At 41.3% G+C, this 20,354-nt stretch overlaps 1 protein-coding gene across 3 annotated transcripts; it reads right to left on the reverse strand.

Annotated features, from left to right (window-relative positions):
- Positions 1 to 209: 209 nt before the first annotated feature.
- Positions 210 to 20,090, reverse strand: TM6SF1 (transmembrane 6 superfamily member 1). 3 transcript variants are annotated; one of them, XM_058846639.1, is made up of 10 exons: positions 19,897 to 20,085; positions 17,905 to 18,008; positions 17,281 to 17,378; positions 16,223 to 16,326; positions 15,290 to 15,372; positions 13,806 to 13,927; positions 9,240 to 9,344; positions 7,127 to 7,219; positions 6,047 to 6,166; positions 210 to 583 (listed from the first exon to the last, which is right to left on the reverse strand). In XM_058846639.1, exons 1-10 carry the CDS (start codon positions 19,986 to 19,988, stop codon positions 392 to 394), a joined length of 1,113 nt encoding a protein of 370 aa, XP_058702622.1. In that variant the 5' UTR covers positions 19,989 to 20,085; the 3' UTR covers positions 210 to 391. The 3 variants fall into 3 exon arrangements, with proteins under 3 accessions (XP_058702622.1, XP_058702623.1, XP_058702625.1); XM_058846640.1 differs by lacking the exons at positions 17,905 to 18,008; positions 19,897 to 20,085 and having other exon boundaries at positions 16,223 to 16,357; XM_058846642.1 differs by lacking the exons at positions 210 to 583; positions 7,127 to 7,219; positions 9,240 to 9,344; positions 13,806 to 13,927 and having other exon boundaries at positions 6,081 to 6,166; positions 19,897 to 20,090.
- Positions 20,091 to 20,354: the final 264 nt, after the last annotated feature.

A 20,354-nucleotide genomic window follows, 5' to 3' on the forward strand; every position in this document is an offset into this window, starting at 1 on the left:
CTTCATAATGCTGACCTTCATGTTGTGCAGTAGCTCTGGGCAGGGACTGCTAGCACTGCTATTCTTCAGCGTGCGGAGGCTAAACACTGACATCATTATTATTATTTAACTTCATGCAGTATTTCTAAAACTGTCAAAGCAGCTTACTTAAAAATAGCTGTGGAAACTGGCAATCCACTGCTGCGCAAAGTCACAATGTTGAGAAGTGGTGCTAAAGGCAGTTGTCTTTATTTTCCCTTTTTCAGTAGGATAAACAAAGCAGACCGTGCGACTACACAGTTGTGCAATTTTACACATCTTACACGCTTCGTCTGGGTTCCATTCGAGCAGTTCACTTACATCCCAACCCAATTATATACATAGCCAAGGACAGGAGCTGGAAACAGTTCTGCTATTCTGTTTTTTCTTCTTGTTTTGGTTTCATAAAAAACTCTGGCTTGTTGACACACCTGTAAGCGAAGAGCTGGGGAAGAATCCCATACATTATGTTCAATATCAGGAAAAACTCTTTTGCTTCTTCAGGGACTCTGTAGATGTAAGGAGTTCGAGCATGAAGAGAAGCACCAATATGGGAAAATTGAGCCTGTGGTGTGTATATAACACATATATTAAAAAAAGGTAAAGTTGATGTATATTTTTGGAAAGATGGCATAATCTGCATGCAAGTCTGCATCTCCAGTGACATTTTCCAAGCCAGCCCTTATTCTTATTTCAGAATTATCCATCATACTTTTGCACAGTGGTATAAAAATATAGTCTAAACTAAAATCATTAATATCTTGGTGTATGAAGCATAACTGGAACCATCAGTGGCATGGTAAGAGGTTTGTCTTATGCACATGGTGGCACTGATAATTTCATCAGGATTCCACCCTGGCTTTCTGGGTCATAATTTGTGATAGAGGGCCCATGATCCTTCACCAGAAAAGTGGCCACTGAAGGGCACATCCCTGCAGAGCCCAGACATGGGGAGGGTTCTCACCCACCTGCTTGGGAGGGTTGTTGGGAGTTAGGCATCAGTGGGAGCAGCCAGACACTCACTCTAAGTTAGAAAAGAAAGTCTTGGAACCTGTGTTAGTTCTGCTTTGGGCTTGGATTTTTTAATTTTTAACCCAGACTGCTCCAGATTCTGATCTCAGCACTCCTGATGATTTCAGAAAATGCCTGAAATATTTGGGTTTTGGGCTGGAGCTGTTCTGAAGTATAGACTAAGCATACAGTGAAGGTTATAGGCACAGACAGGCTTGATGGCCTGAAGCATATTTTTAGCATAAACAAACATTTAAAGATAGAAGTGTCAGGATAGTTGGTGTCTTTTGTTTCCATCTGTTACCTGCTATTTCAAGCCACAGCTCATTCACATTAACTATTGTATGTCCAATTTTTTAATTACTATTTAGTTAGTTAGCAGTGGAGGAGATCTGAGAAGATAAATATCAGTTTGATCATAAGGAGAGCACTGGGACACCAGGAATTTAGAACATAGAGGAGTACACTATGGCCAAATCACATCCTCTGCTCTGGCTTCAGCAGGAGTCATTTTGGCCTCACATAGAGCAAGGTTCTGGTCACAGCAAAGTAGAAAGGGAAATAAAGTGCAGGTGTTTCAATATACCACCCTAGCAAAAGGTTAGGCTGAGACCATCCATCAAAAGAAAGGGAAATTGGTTTTCAGGTGATTCCAACCACCTCAACTGAATTGGGAGAGCTCATTGAGCAAACCTGAGCCAGGAAACAAAGTAATCAACGAAATCAAATACAAACACACTTCAGCAGAGTGCCACTTAGTATGTTTCTGTAAATAGCTATTGCACAGCAAACAGATGTTCAGGGGCACACTGTTAGCAGCCTTTTTATATCAGCCTGGTGATTCACTCTGTCTCTTGCAGCCCATTTGTTCTCACCTGCTTCAGGCAGACCCTGCCTTTGCCACCTGGGTGGGCTCGCTCAAATCCCTGCTCCCTCTCCTGGTGTGGGAGCCTTCTCAGCCTGGGCAGAGCAGCTCAGCAGAAAAGCCCTCTCATAGCACAGGGCAGCAGATTCCCAGACAGCCGGACAGAGCAGGCTGCAGGCAGGAGGCTTGGGCTGTCTGATGTTCCCCTAGACACTGAGAGCTTCTGAGTTACATTTTCGGGCCTTATCTGGGGTGAAGAAGTTGCAAAGGCCTGCCTGTCTGTGAGAGTGGCCAGCTGTGCATCAGAGTAAGTTGATAGTAAATTTTTCATAATTCACAGTAAGCTTTGTCCAAAGGAGCTGTAAGGGGATGCTTCTGAGAGACCCAGAACTCCCAGAGCCTCCAAGATGCCTGAGTATCCAAGCCTTACTCTGTGGTCTTGTCTCTTACAGGAGTTGTGGCACATTAGTGAGCTTTAATTGTTGTAAAACCAAAAAGCAGTAACATGATGTCCTGTCTGTAACCTACAAAGATTTTAGTAGTTAATGATGCACCATATAATGAAGTTATTGCTTATTAGGCTTGTTTTTCACTGTAACACATGGCTTCTTTCATTACCAAGGAGGATATTTATGCCTGTAAAGTATTTTTGTTGTTTTTTTTTATTTATTTGCCTCTGTGAAAATTGTGTTATGCTTTTAATCTCCTGTGTTTCTCTTCTGTTACTGTTCTCTGCTGCTACTTCTTTTTTCTTTCTTTCACCTCTTTTTTTTCTTACTTGGAGCAGGGGATATGTCTTAAAAGCAGATCTCTCACTCACCAGTAGCCCAGGCCTGCTCTTCCTTCAAGTACCAGGCAGACTGGCACCAAACCCCTAATTCTGAGCTGTCAGTCCCTGCAGAGCTCTGTGCCTGTGTGCAGTAGGGTGGGCTCAGGGAGAGAAACCTTGAGTCTGTTACCTCACCGTGATTGGGGTCTCTCAGAAAATAAGCCATTCTTTGGTGCTTTGTTACTGATCCCCTCTCCAAGTGGAGAATTTTGAGGCTCCAACATACCCCTGAGCCTTGGCTGAGAAATCAACCAGATGAGATGCTGCAGGTAACCTTCTAAGGTAGCCTTACATGCCTGACATCCAGCCTTCGTTACCCCGAAGCCTTGGCTGCTCTGCTCCTCGGGCATTCCCACAGCAGCTGGAAGCTGCCTGGTGCTGCATGTGGCACTGCCCAGCTTGGCAACTGCAGTCTGTGTCTGCCTGCTTCTCATTCATCTGCTTCTCTGTATGAAGCAGTCTGGATTTGGATTTTTTACAATATTTTTTGCCTTCTTGCCTAATCATAGGCAATACTTCAAGTATTTTTTACCCTGAAGTTAAGGACAGAGAAGGACCCAGAAAAAGGTTAGGTGTCCTTCTTCACTGTGTGCCTTCTCTCTGACTAAAATCAGGCAAAGACTATAACTTTGGAAGGGTTTGGACCTGGTTTCATGAGCCTAAGAAAGCCATCAAATAGAGGGGGAGTAACCTAGAAAAATCCATTCCTTGGGTTTAGGGTCTCTGGTAGACAAGAAGCACTGCAGAAAGCAGCCACCAAAAATGGCAGGGTTATGGAAAACACTAAGAGGGAGTAGAGGTAAACTTTCTACGTTTGAGAAAACAGAGAAATGGGCTGCAGAGAGTTGGTGAGACAGAATGATTTTGACTAGCAAGGCTGTGACTCTTCATCCCTTCTCACGTGGCTCACTTGCATAGGGAAATACCAATTTCATTAAGTTCAGAGGCTGTCCCAACCCTTTGGTATCATCAAAGCTCCTGGTACTTCACTCATGAAATTCAAAGAGCTCCTCCTGAAGCTTCAGAAAGTCTAGTAATTATTGGGTCACAACTGATTTTGGAGTCTGAATGTTAGTAATGGAGTCATTCAAGCTGAGAGTTATTTGTAATTCTGAAAATCAGTAAATGTGTGTCTGTGTGAAAGGCTAGTAGGCACTTTGGAGGTTCTTAGTTTAGATGCATCACATGGTATTTTGTGACTTGTTTTTGTAAAACGTACATCATAATGATAGAAATAAAAATAATTAAAATCTCCATGTTCCCCATCTGTAGGAGCAGTGTTCATTCCCAGGGAGCAGTGCCCACTGCTTCCACCATCAGATACTTGCCTTTATTGGACCTTTGTGTGTCAGAGGAAGCAAAATGTGTTTCAGTAACTAAATATGTTTTAATTATCAATTAAACAAGTATTTTAACTTAAGCTAACAGTAAACAAACCTGCAAATGTATTTTTTGCCTCAAAATGAAAAAACACCCAAGTAATCTAGAAAGAATCCTCAATTCATTCTCACATTTTACATCCCAGGTTGGTCACAGTTTACCAGGTCAAATCAATTAAATCATGTTCACTTGTAGGATGACTGAGGTTCATCCTGCAGTGCATTAAAGTAAAAATGACAAAAAAACCCTCCCAAATGTCAACTACTGTTTTTTGAAGCAAGAAAAAATATGAAAAGTGCACAGCAACATAGAGTTCTCTTAATCAGTTTCTGTCAGCCCACAGCATTTGCTGGTGCCAGGATGAGCTTTAAATAGTGAAATGGGAAATTTTGGGTGTTAGTCTAATGTTCAAATGGATATCCTGAGGCCAAGCCACAAAGAACAACAGAGGGGTTTTAGACTTCAGCCACAAAGTGTAGTGTTCACACATCTAAAAGCTACAAAGGGCTGTTTAAAAAAGTGATTATTTGTTACAGGAAACATATAGAAGGGGGAAAAAAAAAATAACCCCAAACCAACAAAAAAAAAATCACCTCCAGACTGGGAGGCTGAGCCTTCTGGTAAGTTTGCAAGGTTGTGATAGTCGGCACACTGACTACTGATTTACTGTTTGTTGTGTTAAAAAATCTTTGAAGGAGAGGTTTCTTTCCTATTGTCTGGGCAATTTATGGAACCTGACGAATCTCAGTAGAGGATGGTTCCTGACACAGCCTTGCCTACATAGCTAGCTTGTGCTTTTGTTGTTTTTTTTTTTGTTAGATTTTGGCAAAACACAGTTGTAGAGTATTTGATACCTTTTGATCATCTAAACTTCCTCATTAATGTTTGCTAGATTCTGTTTTGATATTACATGATAGTTCAAGATTCTCTATAAACTGTCAGGGAAGAAAAAAGTCCTATTCTCTGTTAACTGCTCCCAAATAGAAAATGTCATTCCACCCTTCTTATTGGGCAGTTAAAGTGGATTGTAGTTTGTATCCATGATTATCTCAGACCTGAGGAACCAAGTGTTGGGCTGTGTTTGTCTCATAGTGGTATTTGAATTACAGTTATTGCTGTGTCCCTATGTTGTCAATATTGTGGCAGGATTATTGTGCGTATTTTCTGCATTTCCTGGATGTTCTGAGCACACACATTTCATTTCCTATGTATAGAGCAAACCAATTGTCCCCATGTCTCATCTGTTTAATGCTCATCTGTCTGTCATAAGTAATTTACTAGTTCCTGTTGAATTGTTTTGTTTTGGTCAGCCTTCTCATAAGCATCAGCCCCATTTAGTAATTAACTGCAGTTGTTTATTTAAGAGAAACAGAATGGAATGAGTAAAAGAAATATGATCACTGTCTGCCTTTGGCAACACAAACACATTTGGGTGTTACCGTGGTTCGTGGCCCAGGAGGTTCCCTGAGTTCTCTCAACATCATCCACTGATGCCGTACATTTTGTGTGACAAGGAGATACTATTTCCATTTATGTATTTCAAACTACCTACTTGGCCAACACATATTATGGAAACAATGTATTGTGCTGTTGTGTCATGTTTGGGTTTTGTTGGGTTTTTCTACAAGTGACTGTCACAGCTTTAAGATGGGCTTCCTTCGTGATCCCAGCTAAAGAGTGTGTGGCACTTAATAAGGTTTAAACGAGCCCAATAAAGACATTGTGTAGAAGGAGAGAAGTCTGCTAAAGCAAGAATGTGGTCATCAGAGGGTAGTACATTTGATTCTTCACCCCCTTAAATTAAGGGGTTTTTACAGATACAAAAGGTGATCTGGATTACATCAGCACAAAACCTGCATGGGCCCCTTATTGATTCTATAGGCCTCTACTTATTATTATTTACTAATAAGTAATTTAAAAGTGAACGTTTTGCAACAAAATACCTGAGCTAGTCCTCCAGCATGTATAAGGGTCAAATCAGGCATCCAGGAGCAACCAGGCACCAGCAGGCCATAGAGAGCAATCACATAGTATGGCACCGAGTAGAACATGTACGCCAGCATCTGCATTTCAAACACAAATATTAGTTGCTTTGCAGTGTGAGGGAGATGCATTTAAAAGTCAGTCAGCTGCTTACTGAGAAGTTGAGACTACTCAAAACTACACTTCTGGCAGCAATGATTCCCAGGCTTTTTTGTCACACCTGGATACCATTGACTGGATCAAGCTACCTGAAGGTATCTCCTAATATTGGTGGCTGTTGTCTCCTTGCCCCATCCATATCCACTTCATCCAGGACACGTATTCTTCCCTGTTACTATCTTGAAACCATGCCAAAAACCATGGCCTGGCTTAACTCCTTGTCCATACAACACAGGGAGCCTTTGTCAGGCTCCACTGCACTCTCAGCTGGGAGACACATCCACACCCCCCTTTCCCAGAAGGAACTCATCCAGCAGTGACACTTGGTTTTTGCTCATTTCTTTACCCCTGTGTCCTCTGACTGCTTTGGGGACTGTCCCTGTGCAGCAGCCAGGCCTGCAAAAGAATGTCAACATCAAATACTACAGAACTGAAGCAACACAATCCCTCATCTGCACTGCTTTTTGTATGAAGTGCCCTTTTTCAAGAGTGTGCCAGTGGGGACAGAAATGCAATGTGAGCTTAAGGAATCTAGTCCTATTACACCCCTTCTTGCTCCATAATTCCAGACTGAAAGCCTACTTTACCTTTCTAAGGAAGGGAAATGAACATAAAAAGCATGCAGATCTGTTTCATGGGCTGTATTAAAAGAACCCTGAGTAATTAGATGTGTAGCTCCATGTAACCAATTTGAACCTAAGTTAAGCTTATCACGGCAAGGAGTTTGTATCCTACAATGGCTAGAATTGGTACTAGAAAATACCCTTTAACATGCCATGAATGAGAATTCCCGTATTGATCTTGTCATCTCTGAAACCCATGGCTTTATCTTTGCAGCAGTTTACAAATCACTCCTTACCACTCCACGGTCGGTGCTTTACCTGGAGCTTGGGATAGGCAGCAGGATCCTTTATGTAGGGCTCGTGCAGTTGAATGTACAGCCGGCAGAGTTCAGCAGGGCAGTCCAGGGCAATCTGAGAAGAAGTTTTAAAACTTCCAGTGATCAATTTGTTCTGAAACAGCCAACCTGATGTGTGTTACCATCCTGAGAGGTGCATTCACAGTCTGCAGCACAGCTACCCTGGAGCTTGCAAAGGTGATTCATGTGATCACCAATTAAAAGGTGAAATGCAGCTTCCTCTCAGCCCCTGCTCAGTGGGCTCATGAGGAAATGCTGGCAGCCTGCAAGAAGATTTTGACTGGAAGAGAATTTAGTCAGTTGGCTATGCTGTTTTAAAAGTATAATTGCTATTGATTTGCTCTGATAAATAGCCTTTGATCCCACCAAATGAACTTTCCAATGGAAAATTGCTTTAAGAGTGGAAACTTCAGGATAAGCACCCAGTTTTAGGTTAGCAGGTTATGGATGTAGTCCAAGAAAAGAACTGCACTGGGACAAGGTAGCAGTGGAGAGCAGTGCATGAAACAGGTGTTATTTTAAGTAATAAATTTTGAGAATAGAAAAGCAGAGATTATTTGATTTTACATTCTGATAGGAAGAAAAAGCTAAAAATGAACAGGTAAAGATTGTAAAAACAATTCCTTTTCGTGGTAGGCCTTAAAACTACTACAGAAAATTCTTCTCTAGATTGAGCTATCCACGTGAGCAGCTGTCCCTGGGTGTGTCTGTGGCATCCTTAATGCCTGAGCTACAGGGCTGAACTGTGAGTTTTACACAGCTTGATTTCATGTGCATTTATTGTGTGAGTCTGAGGGAGCAATGCAAACCTTTACAAACAGTCAATATTCCTCTCTGTTCTTTCCAACATGGCCATCCAAAAAGGAGGTCTGAGTAGAAATGGATTGTGTTTTATGAACTTTTGCACAAAATTATGGTTCCTGCACCTTACACAGAGATGTTCAGTTGGTCTCTGTATGTATAAGCAAGGCCAGTAAGCAATTCCTGCTTGGTGAAGGAAATATATGAGGAAATTACCACAGTCTCAAAACCAACAAAAAAAATTCCTCTGAGAAATTAAGTGTGACTACAGAATCAAGTAAGACCATTTTCCACAGTGAAATTACAGGTAAACCAGCTGATTTAACCTGTATCAGTGGTGTTCTGAAGTAACATGATCTGTAAGATCAATAAGAAATAAAGCAGTCTGACAAATCAGAAGAAAAAAAATGTTTGAGAGGCAAGTTTTAAGAGAAACAGGAGGTGAGAGAGGAATGTGAGCAGCACAACTACAAAAGGACAATCTGCACTAGGTAAATAAAATGTTGCTGGGTATTTATCATCACCTTCTACTTGAATTATTCTAGAAAGGATCAAATCTACAAATCAAGCAAGCAGGCAGTTATCTGAGATGCCTAAACATTTGAGCTGTGCTCACTGAATGATACACAAGTTTCATTCTGCTTAAGACAGAAAATGCATTAGAGCTGACAAGGCAATAGGTTTACCTACTACTGGATTTACTCCTGAAAGCATTTTCACTGCTGCTTCCTTCCCTCAGAAATTTTAATTCAATCTACTAAGCTTAGAGAGCAACCATTTTTAAAACTTGTCTCTTGGTAAGTAGAAACAATGTGTGTTGTTCAGGTAACATGGATAATTTTTGTTCCTCTTAGGTGGAAATGTTCTCTCTCTCATGCAGTATAAGCTAACTTGGTTTTGTATATAATTTTAAATATGCATTACTGCTTGGAAACACATGAATACAGAATTACTTTAGTTGTTTTATCTCCATGTTGGCCATAAATGGAACAGACCAGAAAACAGTTTTAGGTGGTGTTGATTTTCTCTTGGGATTCTATTTACTCTGGTGATTGTGCACCCTCTTTTGAAAAACATGCTGCACACAGCACAAAATGGAGAAGCAAAACACCAATAGTTATCATGTATAATTTATCCTTGTATATCTAAGGCCTACTTGAACCCAAATGTTACAGGATTTCCCCTGACCACAATGTACGTGCTTTTTCATACAGACTCAAATTTAAAAGTTCAACTGAAAATTAGCTTAAATTATTAAAATATGTTCAACTTACCATGCCCCTAAATATGCAAAACCCCGTGGCTAGGATGAGGTATGCAGCTAACATTAAATCTATTGGTCGTCTTAGGAGTCCTTTCTTCTGGACTTCCTGAACCACCTGCAACACAGAACGAGTTTAGTCAGTACATCCTGGTCCCATGTCACTCCAGACAAGTATTTCACTCCAGATCACTCACTCCAAAGAAGGTGGAGTGGTGGAACATCATGAAACATCACATCTATGCACTGATTTCAGAGACAGAAAGACTTCCACCTAAAAAGGTGGCTCCAGACTTTACAGCATGTAGTGAAGCAAATTAATCTGAATAAAGTCTAGAAATGGATGGATCCAACTGAAGCCATTTCAATACAGATTAGTGTCATTTCAAGCAACCCAAATCAAATGAACACTAAGTCAGCAAACACCTAAGGCTTTAAAACAGAGTAACTTCTTCAAAGTTGTCTTTTTGTAATTGGAAATAATTTGTTTTCCTGAATGTCCCTCTGTAGAAAAGCCTTAGAGAAATGTAGGTTTGTCTCAAACATATTGAAGTTGAATCTAGTATGCTTTGTAAAAGGACTGGGTCCATCTCATTATTGAATGCTGGTTTTCAGCAGCTTGTGACACTATTAAAATTAATGGACTATCACTGGCATAAAATAAAAGCCTTTCTGTGGCTGGTTGAGTCCTCTGCTGAGTTCAGTGAGAAAATAACATATCTTAGTGTGCAATGCAGAAACAGAGAATGAAAGGTGTGTGTATTGAGCATGTGGAAACCCTTCCTTTTCCTCTCCTGCCACTGAAGGCTGTGCATTCCTGGGCTGGCACTGAGGCACCTCCAGCATCAGGCTCTGATCTCGTGGCTGCTTTCCTCAGCACAGGAATCCCCCCTGCTGCAGGGCCAGAGGGGAGGGGATCACACTCTGCACAGCCAAGGCCATTTTGATGTCTAACAGGGGCTTGGGGGAACCAAAGGCATCTCTTTGCCTACACAGTAAAACCTACAAGGCCCATGGAAATAATTTGAGCTACACTTTCTGCACTGTGTAGTCACAGAATTATAAACACATCAGAGTATCTTTTTGTAGCTCAGAGGGAAAACTTCCCCATGAATATTTGTTACTCATTTCCTTTTCCTTTTTATTGGCCGTTTGTTGGCATGTAGACAGCAAAAGAAAAACCTGCTTTCCTTCCTGTTATACACTTGTGGAATTGTCTCCAAAGTGCAAAAAAAAAATTAGGATGCAGTGGCACAGTTACAAGCACACAGGATCAAGATACAATAAAGTTATTGAAACAGGAGAACCAATGTTGCAAGCACAATTTCTGAGTAAATACTACAAGATCTGGATTACAGATTAACAAAAATAAGGCTGTGGCAAACATATAAGCCATCCCTTTCATAACAATATTTTTCTGATTTTCTTTTAAAGGATCTTTTCCAGAAAATAAAAGTGACACCTTTGTTTGATTTTCAAACACAAGTAACAGGTTTTGGCAGTATGGTGTCACTTCACAATATTCAGTGTACTGGTGTGGGAGTATTTTTAATATTACCTGCAAAGAATGTCTATATTCAAATATTTCTTCCTATAAAAGAAAAAGGTTGTTTATGGATGAGTTTCAATTAGAGACTACCTAGGATAATGGAAAGTTGATATATTTTCTTTCCCTTTTGGACTATGTATGAAGCTTATAGATACATGTAATCTCCTCTTTTCAAATACTTCAATATTCCTCTTTAAATGTTAAATGGATGTGCGTGTTTACTGTAGTTACAAAGCTACAATAGAACTTTGTGCTTAGAGGGTTTTGAGACAAAGCCAATGTAAGTGGAATCAACCTTTGGTGCAGTACTAGTTTGTGAAATTGCCAGGGTACAGAAAATTCACACCTTTTTTCTTTATGCACGTGTGCAAACAAAATGAAAATGCAAAGCTTAAAAATAAAAAGGAAAAAAGCAGAAGTAAGGATTTGAAAGACAGGATGCACTTTGTGCACAGGCCTCAGCTACAGAGTAGATTTTCCTTACCTTTCTTTTACCCAGCAAAGCCCCATCATCCCATGCTAAATTGAATTATGTGTTAAGAGCACTGGCCAAGCAGAGCTGGCCTGCCACGGGTTTCCCATGTACCACAAACAACGCTGAACTCTGCACAGATCTCCCAGGGATTCTTTTGTGCAGCAAGGAAGTGGGTAGGCACACTTTGCAATTTCTCTCACTTCCAGGAAAAAGCTGTTTTCCACAACTTCTGAGAGGCTTCTTACATCATCAGTTCTAAGGAATTGGAATAATCTTGTGTGCTGTCTGTAAAAGTCAGTCCCTTCAGAATCTATGTACAAATCTGAGTTTGTGTATTCTGTTACAGAATTTTAAATTATATTAAACTTTTCTGAGCTGATATACTTGCAGATAAATCTGTTGGGCTTTATAAAGACTGCAGCACAGCTTGGCTTGATTCCAAATGAGGGCATAGCTCCATTCCACTCCACTGCACGCTCTCCTCTATTAGAAAACAACCAAAATTTGAATACCTCTCCTCTACCCCCACAGTGATTATATTTTTTAACTAATGGGTTTGAAATAATATTATAGCAATGTATACCTTGGCCAACAGAATACCCTTTGCTTTTGTTGCTTTCATGTATGTATTTTCCTATATATTAACAACAGCATGTTTAAAACCATTGTTATATTTTCTTCCTAAATCTTTTAATGCCAACTCTGAATAATTATAGTTTAAAAAGTATAATTTTACAGCTAATTCCAAATGATCTACTGATATGTTCAGGACTTACAGTGATTAGCTCACTGATTAGTAGCATTAAACACAATTATTTCCTGGAAACAATTCTTAATTTGGGACTGAAAGAGTTGCATGAAAAATTCATGAGTAGTCACATTAAGATTTAAAGGCATGCTCAGATATGGAGCATAACTTATCTGTGAAGATTAAATACAACTTCTGAAAAACAAACAGCTTGTGTGGGCTATGAGGTCCCAGTGAAAGGAATCAAGGGTTCTTCTACAACCTTCTGGGCAAGGAAGTTTAGGTTTCCAAAAAAGTATTCAAAAAGAAGTGTAATCTTAGATTTTCAGGTCACCAGCTTTTCCTGCACTCTCTTTTTGAAATAGACTATTTAATCTAAGTTCCTCAGAAATATTGAATAAATTAAAATATCAAACCTAGGTAAGCACTTTATCTCCTGGCAAGCCCAGGAGACATGGCTGTATTTCAGCAAGTAATCAATCCATCACATATCTTCTCTAATTTCTATTTCTGTGGTATTCTTAATACCAGGAAAACAAACTGAAACCTTCATCCATGCTCCACACAAAGGCTGCTCTCACTAATGTGTGCAGTAGAAGTTGCCATCACTACCTTTAAGTACATTTGATGAGTCTAAAGAATGTGCTCCTGGCCAGAATTAGTGACTCCTTCAAATAAACCAGCTCAAAAGGCTTTGGAATGGGACATGTGGTTTCCTATAAGCCTGTGCAGAAGGTTTAGCATCTGAAGATTCCTCTAATTTGCCTTCCATTGGGATTTGCCCTAAAAGTTGTGATTCTGCAGGTATTCTTCAGCCCTGAGGGGATATGAACATCTCTCTATGCTTCTCTATCCTCCTGAAGAATGGGTGGGTGGCTGGCTGGTGTTTCACACCTCTCTGGGAAGGTCTGTCCTGCCTGGCCTGCTGTCACTCTGTGCCACAGGCTCTGCCACTCACTCTCTGGCTGCCTGCTGCCTCTGAGCAGCCACTAAACCTTCATCTCTGCCCATGTTTGCAGGTACAAAATGAACCTGACTGAGACTCAGGAGCTCTTGGGATGCAAAAATATTAATTCATTATATTGCTTACAACCGGTACAGAGTGCTGTGGCAATAAACAGGCTTGCTTACAGCCACTAAAAGTTAAAATATCTGTTCTGTGCTATGTACTGCAGGGATTTTTAGACTTTTTAAAAAATAAAACAGTGCATAAACTATTAATGCATTGTTTTGATGGCTCAGTTAATCTTATTACAACCCATCTAGTTATTTCAAAGGCAAAAGTCTAAGAAGTTTTAAGTAAACATTTTTACAGATTTTTTTATAAGGATTGTGTAAAGAATTTTTGTATCAATTCATGTACAGTGTGTCACCTGTAAAATCTTACATTAGAGAAAGCACATACAAAAATTATTAAATTACATTAAATCTGTAAGTCATCTGCAGAAGAGTACTTTACTGCAGTGTTTCTACAGGATTTTGTGGTGCTTTATGAAGCTGGCAAATGCTTTCATCAGCTAAGAATCTGAGACAGAAACTGAATAGATAGAGGGTAGAAACACAATTACACCTATGAATGGCTTCTTTACTCTAGACATGAAATTCTTTTGCTTTTTCTTTATTCCACCATAAATGGTCCTGCAGTATAGATATTTTTGCAGTCTTCAGAGCCAGACAACAATTGTCATAAGAGTGAACAGTGACAGCCCATTCCATGCTTGCCAAAGGACCTATAAAACCCACCAGAATCAGCCAGCACATTTCAGCTGCCCTAACAGTAGCCAGCACTGAAACACAACAGAATTACCTTGACTGGAGTGTCGTGAGTCACTGAAGGTTGGTTATAAATCCTGAACCCAGCCCATATGGGGAGGCACACATATGGTATGCTTAGGAAAATAGCAGGACACACTTTTGCTCCATATTTACCTGTTAAAAAAATTATTACAAGATTTATGAGAATTTGTAAGCTCTGTTGCAGAAGAATTAGAAAATATGCTATGTAACATCAAACCTGAAGCAACTGTGGTAAACAAACAATAAAACATTAGAAATCGCTGTTAACACACAAATCCTCTTGAAAATCACATGCTCAATAGAAGTAGAGATGCAGGTAAAAGAGAGCCTATGAGACAGGAAGCCATTTCAGAATTAGGGACTTTTTGAGAAGATGGGAAGCCACATCTGTCACTCTGCACTGGGTAATCCCATAGGATGAGACAGCTTCCAAATCTCTCAATGGAACCTGCTTCAAATAGAGACCTCATTCTTTCTAAAATGGGGGGAAAAAATGTATCCATTTTTCAAGATCTGATACTGCGTTTGTTTTCCCAAGTGCTGATTTCTCCCAAAGGCCTGTATTGAGAACAAAACTTTCAGAGAGCTCTCCTCAGCCTCAGGTAAACCAGAGAAATGTGCTGTGGGTCAGAAAGGAAGGTGGAAGGCATGCTCTGGAGAGGCTTTCTAAGAGGAGGGAGGAAGGGACAGTCCCACTAAACCTGCTCTTTTCTCTGTGGTGAGTGTATCTGCAGAGAAGGGAGCTGGCCCCAGCCTGCACCATGAATATTCCTCCTCTGGCATAAAAAGCAGCACCAAAGCGACCTTCCCAAAAGCTGACTGCAGAATTTGGATACATCAACTGTGTGTGTGTTTTTCTCAGCTGAGCATTTGTCAACTAAAGCTAAAAAGTTTAAGCTCAGCTAAAAAGGAAATCTTTTCTTCAGAAAGGTTTAACCCTTAATGGATCACCTGTCAGTAACAATGATGTAACTATTTTTATTGCAATCCTCACCTCTAACAGCACTGCTATGCACAGATTTATGTTAGAAATCTAAGAATGTTAAATTTAGTTTGAAAACAGAATAACTTCCAGATTTTACTTTTAAAGGTGATTTGGATGCCCTTTGTAAGCTGCTGAGAAGTCAGACTTCTAAGAAAATTGGAAATTTTATGCAAAGTAAGATTTATATTTTTATGATACTAAGAGACATTGTCTCATTACTTAAACCTGGTTTAGATGAAAGCCTTATAGACATATCAAAACACAATACTTTCTTTTTTCCCCTTGAAAGCAAAGTAAATTTAAAGGTATTTTTTTTTCCCCAGTCTCCATCTTTTCTTCGTCACAGTTAAATTTTAGAGTATCTTGTGTCTCTTTACTGATATTCCTAAAATTCCTCTTTCATGTTATTACAGAAGTGAACCAACACTGCACTAAAATATAAATAGCACAATGCTGAATTTAGAAAATGTTTCACAGGAAAAAGATGGTCATATAGATTACTTCCTTACCCACAATATTTCCAGGCATAAAGACAATGATGCTCATGATAATGGAACCCAGCCAGTAGAGACCAATGGTTCTATAGCTTTGTCTGTTTACAAAAGAAAACAAGACATAATTATTGAACTATTTCTAAAAATTTCCTATCCTAAATATTATACTCATTGCTGGGGTTGTATTTTTGCAAGTAGAGGCTTTTAAAATCTGTACCACAAGTCAAGAGTGGATTTTGCCTCTGAGAGAGGTCATGGAGAAATCCTGCATTGGTGTGGGACAAGGTTATCACATGGACTCCACAGGCTTTGGGCATACTCAGTTATTTGCTGTTGTGTCACTCCTCTGAAGTATGACTGCATGAGTTTGCACATCACATTCCGTACAGGACAATAAAACAATTAATAATTAATTTCATACTGTTAATGCTACTATTATCAGCATGTACATTTGCCTCTGGAATTTAAGTACTTATTCTCTCAAACTCTTTATTCAACAGCAAGAAGCACAAGAATCTTTAGAAATAACCATTTTCTCTTAAACTTCCCATCACTTTCTAACAGGGATGAGAGATCATCATGGTGCTAAGCAATACATGATTCTTATAATAAATTTTTTATTTGAAACACAAGTTATTTTCACACATGCTTTTAATGCACATCAGCTTTCAGCTTTCAGCTAACACAAAGCCATGTAGATGTGCTACACTCTGCTGCAGGGTGAAGACAGGATACATCTCCATGCATGTTCTGGGCTCAGTCAGTTGAGAGGAAGGGTAACTTGGCAAGGGTAGAACCCCTGAAAGTAATGAAATTTTAACAGCGTTGCTTTGGCCTATGACACGAAACCACCCCAAAATAAAAATGTAAATAGTGCATGGAAAAGAAAGGCCTTTGCAGATGATATGAGAATGCAAGCCAAGTGAACAGTGCCCAGATGAGACTCACTCCCATGCAATAGCTGCCACCATCAGCAGGTACATCAGGTAGTGCGCGGAGCCGTCCCAGTAGCAGATGACGTGGCCGTAGGCGGTGTTCAGGTACGGCTCACCCTGCCATGGTCGTTTGGGAACAGATACAGTGCTTAGAGCAAGAGTAACAATTAATAAAGAACAGCAAGAAACAAGTTCAGAAAAGTAACTGGAGATCTTTCTAGCAGTGGTAGGCTTCAGACTGACACTACACATTTCCAAGCAGAGACCTGACCTAGGCAGGACCAGGCATAACTGAATGAGTTCTACATTTTGCAATAAAGGGTGCAAGATGGAAGGGAAAACTCCTGTGTGTGACTGTCAGCATTACTCTGCCACATTATGAAAATATGACTTTTCCATATTTTAGTGATAAAAAACTACGAAATAAAGACAGATTTAGCATAGAACAAATACGGATATATTTAGCAGCCTGGAGATCTAGAGCAGTACTGAATATATGGATGTCGACATATAACCTTGTAGGATCCAACTCATTTCATGCTTAAGTTCATGGAATCTTTTCAATGACTTCAGTGACTTTCCTGTCAAGCTCTTACTGAGCTATTTTTGGTGGATGTTGATATTCAGCAGCCAACAGATTCTGCTGACTAGGTATCTGGCATCATCATTTTTTAACTCTAATTCCTTTTAGTAAAATGATTAGGCAAAAATAAAGGAGTAATTTTGTTTTCTTCTTGTTAACACATTTTGGTGTGGTAACTCATCCAGTCCTGAGTGATATCTGTGGATTTCTGCAATCATGTGCAGTCCCTTCAATTCCCACAAAAGTTTAACAGAACTGTGTTACTGAAGTTAAGTGTAACAACAATGGAGCTTGAAAGCTATGTTATTTCTCCTGGTAGATTACAAGGCAATGAAGGTTTTATCCATAACAATAACGAACCAGGTCCACTACAAAATTCAAGAAGATCATTTTGAAGGTATAAGTGGCTATTTTTCTGTGACAAATACACAGAAAAGTTATTTATAGTGAAGATTTTATTTACATTTGTAAGACAAACTATTATTTACCTCTCTCAAGTAATGAGTCATGAATCCATCAATAATTCCATCTTGTTCCAGCCCAATTATTAGATTCACTACACTGGTAAAGGCAAATACAGCATAAACTGTAATAAGAAAAAGGAAAAAAAAATTAATAAATACTTGGAATCACACAGTTTCTTTACAGTCCAATAAATTGTCAGGCTATTCAGATCTATTGAGCTGGATGAACTATTGAACTGGATGTGTCAGCTTTGGGGTCACAGATATTTAACACACAATATGACTTTTCCATATAGCTCAGGATTTTTTGAGCTCAGGATTTTTAGAGGTTGGTCAACACAGCTCTTAGGAAGCTTTTCTGAGGAATGTGAAATTCTGTAGAGCTGTAGGCACAGCCTCCACAGTTCAGTGCCTGTAGAAAGGACCGTGCAACCTTTCAAATATCTTGGGCACACGGAGTTTACAGCCTTGACTGTGGTCATCACTTGCAAAGGAGAAAGGACAACCAAAAGGAGGCGGAGAGGAAAACACAACTTGTCATTTTTGCAGGTGAGCAAGGCAAAGTGCATGAGCCACGGCAGCCTAGAGCAAAGCTTTGAGTGAGCCTCACTGCTGTGAGCCAGGACATTCAGCTTTCCCAGGACATACCATAAAACAGAGGGTCTTTGGGTGGCTTTCTCTTGACAAGAACACGAGCCGACAGAGCAATAAGAACCAGAACCAGCAATCCAGCTGCAACGATTACCCAAGAACTGTAACAGTATGTAAAAAAAAAAAAAGGGAAAAAATGGAAGAATTTAAAAGATAAACAGAATTTTGCTTCTTCAGCCAGCTCTCCTCAAACACACATACTCATAAAGTAACTTTGAATAATTTAAAATACAGATATTAAAGTTTATTGCATAGTCTACCATAATATTCATCCTATAGTTTTGCAGAATTCATGTGCCTCTCTTTTCACATGTGATCAGCTAAAAAAAGAAAATATGAAAATAACTAGATAAACAACATATCCAGAAATCTAGATTTATCTGACTAAAATCAGTTTTTATACTAGGATAAACAGAAACTATGGGAAAATTAAAGGGCAATAAAAGATGAGGATCAAACCCACAAACATTTCAAGGCCAAAAAGGATCATTGGGGACATTTTGTCTAACCTCAGCAATAAATTATCTACTCAGGAAATTACAAATTCAGAAAGAAACTACATCAGTCCTGTGGAATAGGAGTAGCAGTGTGGGGCACCTCTGATGGATCTGGGCTTAATGGTCAGTTATGGAAGTGCTACCAGAGGTCTCTCCAGCCCTACAAGGCAGGACCACTTGAGTAGGTTCAGTGATCAGTGCAGGTGGGCTCAGGGAAAATGATCTTTTCCCTGGAGATGGAGCTATAATGTTACTGCATTTACAGTGGGAGTGGCATAAAGCACAAAAAACATTTGGCACAAAGCAAATTTGTCTCCTTCCCCAAGAAAATGAAAGCTAGGAAAATCAATTTTAAATTGTTTCATAGATCTAAGGGTGTAAATTATCTTTAGCTCTCTTTAAGGCAAGATTCTCCTCCTCAGTCTTCACTTTTGTCCTTGCGCAAGGGAAAAAAATGGAGGGGAAAATTTGGTAAAGTCCAGAAGCATAAGCTAAAAATATCTGGTACATCATTTCATGCATAGTACCACCCGGTATCAAGAAAACAAGTTGTGTATGAACGTATTATATTATGACAATATCAACCCTAGTGAAACTTGACTTAAAATTATTGCGAAGAATTTGCAAGACCAAATATTTCAGAAAATATACACACATACTTTCTAAGTCAGGATGAGCAGTACTAGCTTGTTGATTTATTTTATGTTTTGAATCTTCTGCTAGTCTGTTTTCCCAGTGATGAATTTCTTCATACCATTACAGCTGTTAATATAGCAGTGACTTTTCACTGCAGTCTATCAATTTGAAATAAATATTGGCAGTTAATCAAGTCAGTCACCATGTGTTATTTGACATTACTCTAGCAATGAGAAACAAAAAATTCAGTTATGGGCCAGAAGGAGGAAAATGAGGAAGGAACAGATGTAGCTAAGCCCTAAAAACAAGAAGCAAATATTTGTGCAGTAAAGTTGCAAAACACCCCGGGCTGTGGGATCACAAAATACCACACAGACCTTTAAGCGAAGCGGTTTTTGCTATGAGGAAAGACTTTCCTTTTCTAGACCTGCGGTTTCTCCCGGGATCCCGGTTTTTGGCAGAGCGAGGGCACAGGGTCATTTCCAGCGGCACTCGCTGTGGTGCCCGCGGGCAGCCCGCGGCTCGGGAGCTCTGCGGGGCCGGAGCTCTCCCGCCGGCTCTGACACAGAGCTGGATTTTGCTGCCGGGTGTCCGGGGGAGGCTGCGGGTGCCGGCGGGGAGCGGGAGCCGCCCTCGGCGGCAGCGCCGGCCCGGGAGCCCCGGGGGAGCGGCCGGGACGCGCTGCGGGCGGTGGCCACCGGCGGAGACAGGGTCCCGGGCCGAGCGGCCGCCGCCGCCGCATCCCGGCTCGGCTCCCGTCAGAGGACGCGGGCAGGACCCGGCCGCTCCGCCGCCCGCCCCGTCCCGCTCACCCCGCGCCGCCGGTACCGACCCCGCCGGGCCCGTCCCTTCTCACCTGCCGGTGGCCGCCAGGCAGTTGAAGAGGTACGTGACGGGGATGGCGGTGAGCGAGAGCACGAACACGCCGGTGGCCGCCGAGGCGCTCATCCCCGCGGCGGGAGGCGGCGGCCGCCCTGCGCGCCCAGCCCAGCCCAGCGCCGTGCCCGAGGCGCCGCCTCGCCCCGGCCCCTGCCCCGGGCCCTGCCCCGGCCCTGCCCCGGGCCCTGCCCGCCGCCCGCCCCATCGCTGCCGCCCCCCCGCCCCGCGCCGCAAAGGTTAAATCCGCCTCGGAAACCGGAGCCGCCCGGCGCTCCTCCGGCGGCTCGGGGAGCGCCTCCGCCCGCCCCGGGGCTCGCCCCGCTCCCCCTCGCCCCTACCCGGGGGCCGGGGAGCGCCCGACGGGCGGTGCCGCCCTCTCGGGACAGGGGTGCGGGTCCAGCCCCGCGGGGACGGACGCTCCTCCGGTGACCGACG

Source organism: Poecile atricapillus, chromosome 11 (assembly GCF_030490865.1).
Source record: "Poecile atricapillus isolate bPoeAtr1 chromosome 11, bPoeAtr1.hap1, whole genome shotgun sequence".
Taxonomy (NCBI): domain Eukaryota; kingdom Metazoa; phylum Chordata; class Aves; order Passeriformes; family Paridae; genus Poecile; species Poecile atricapillus.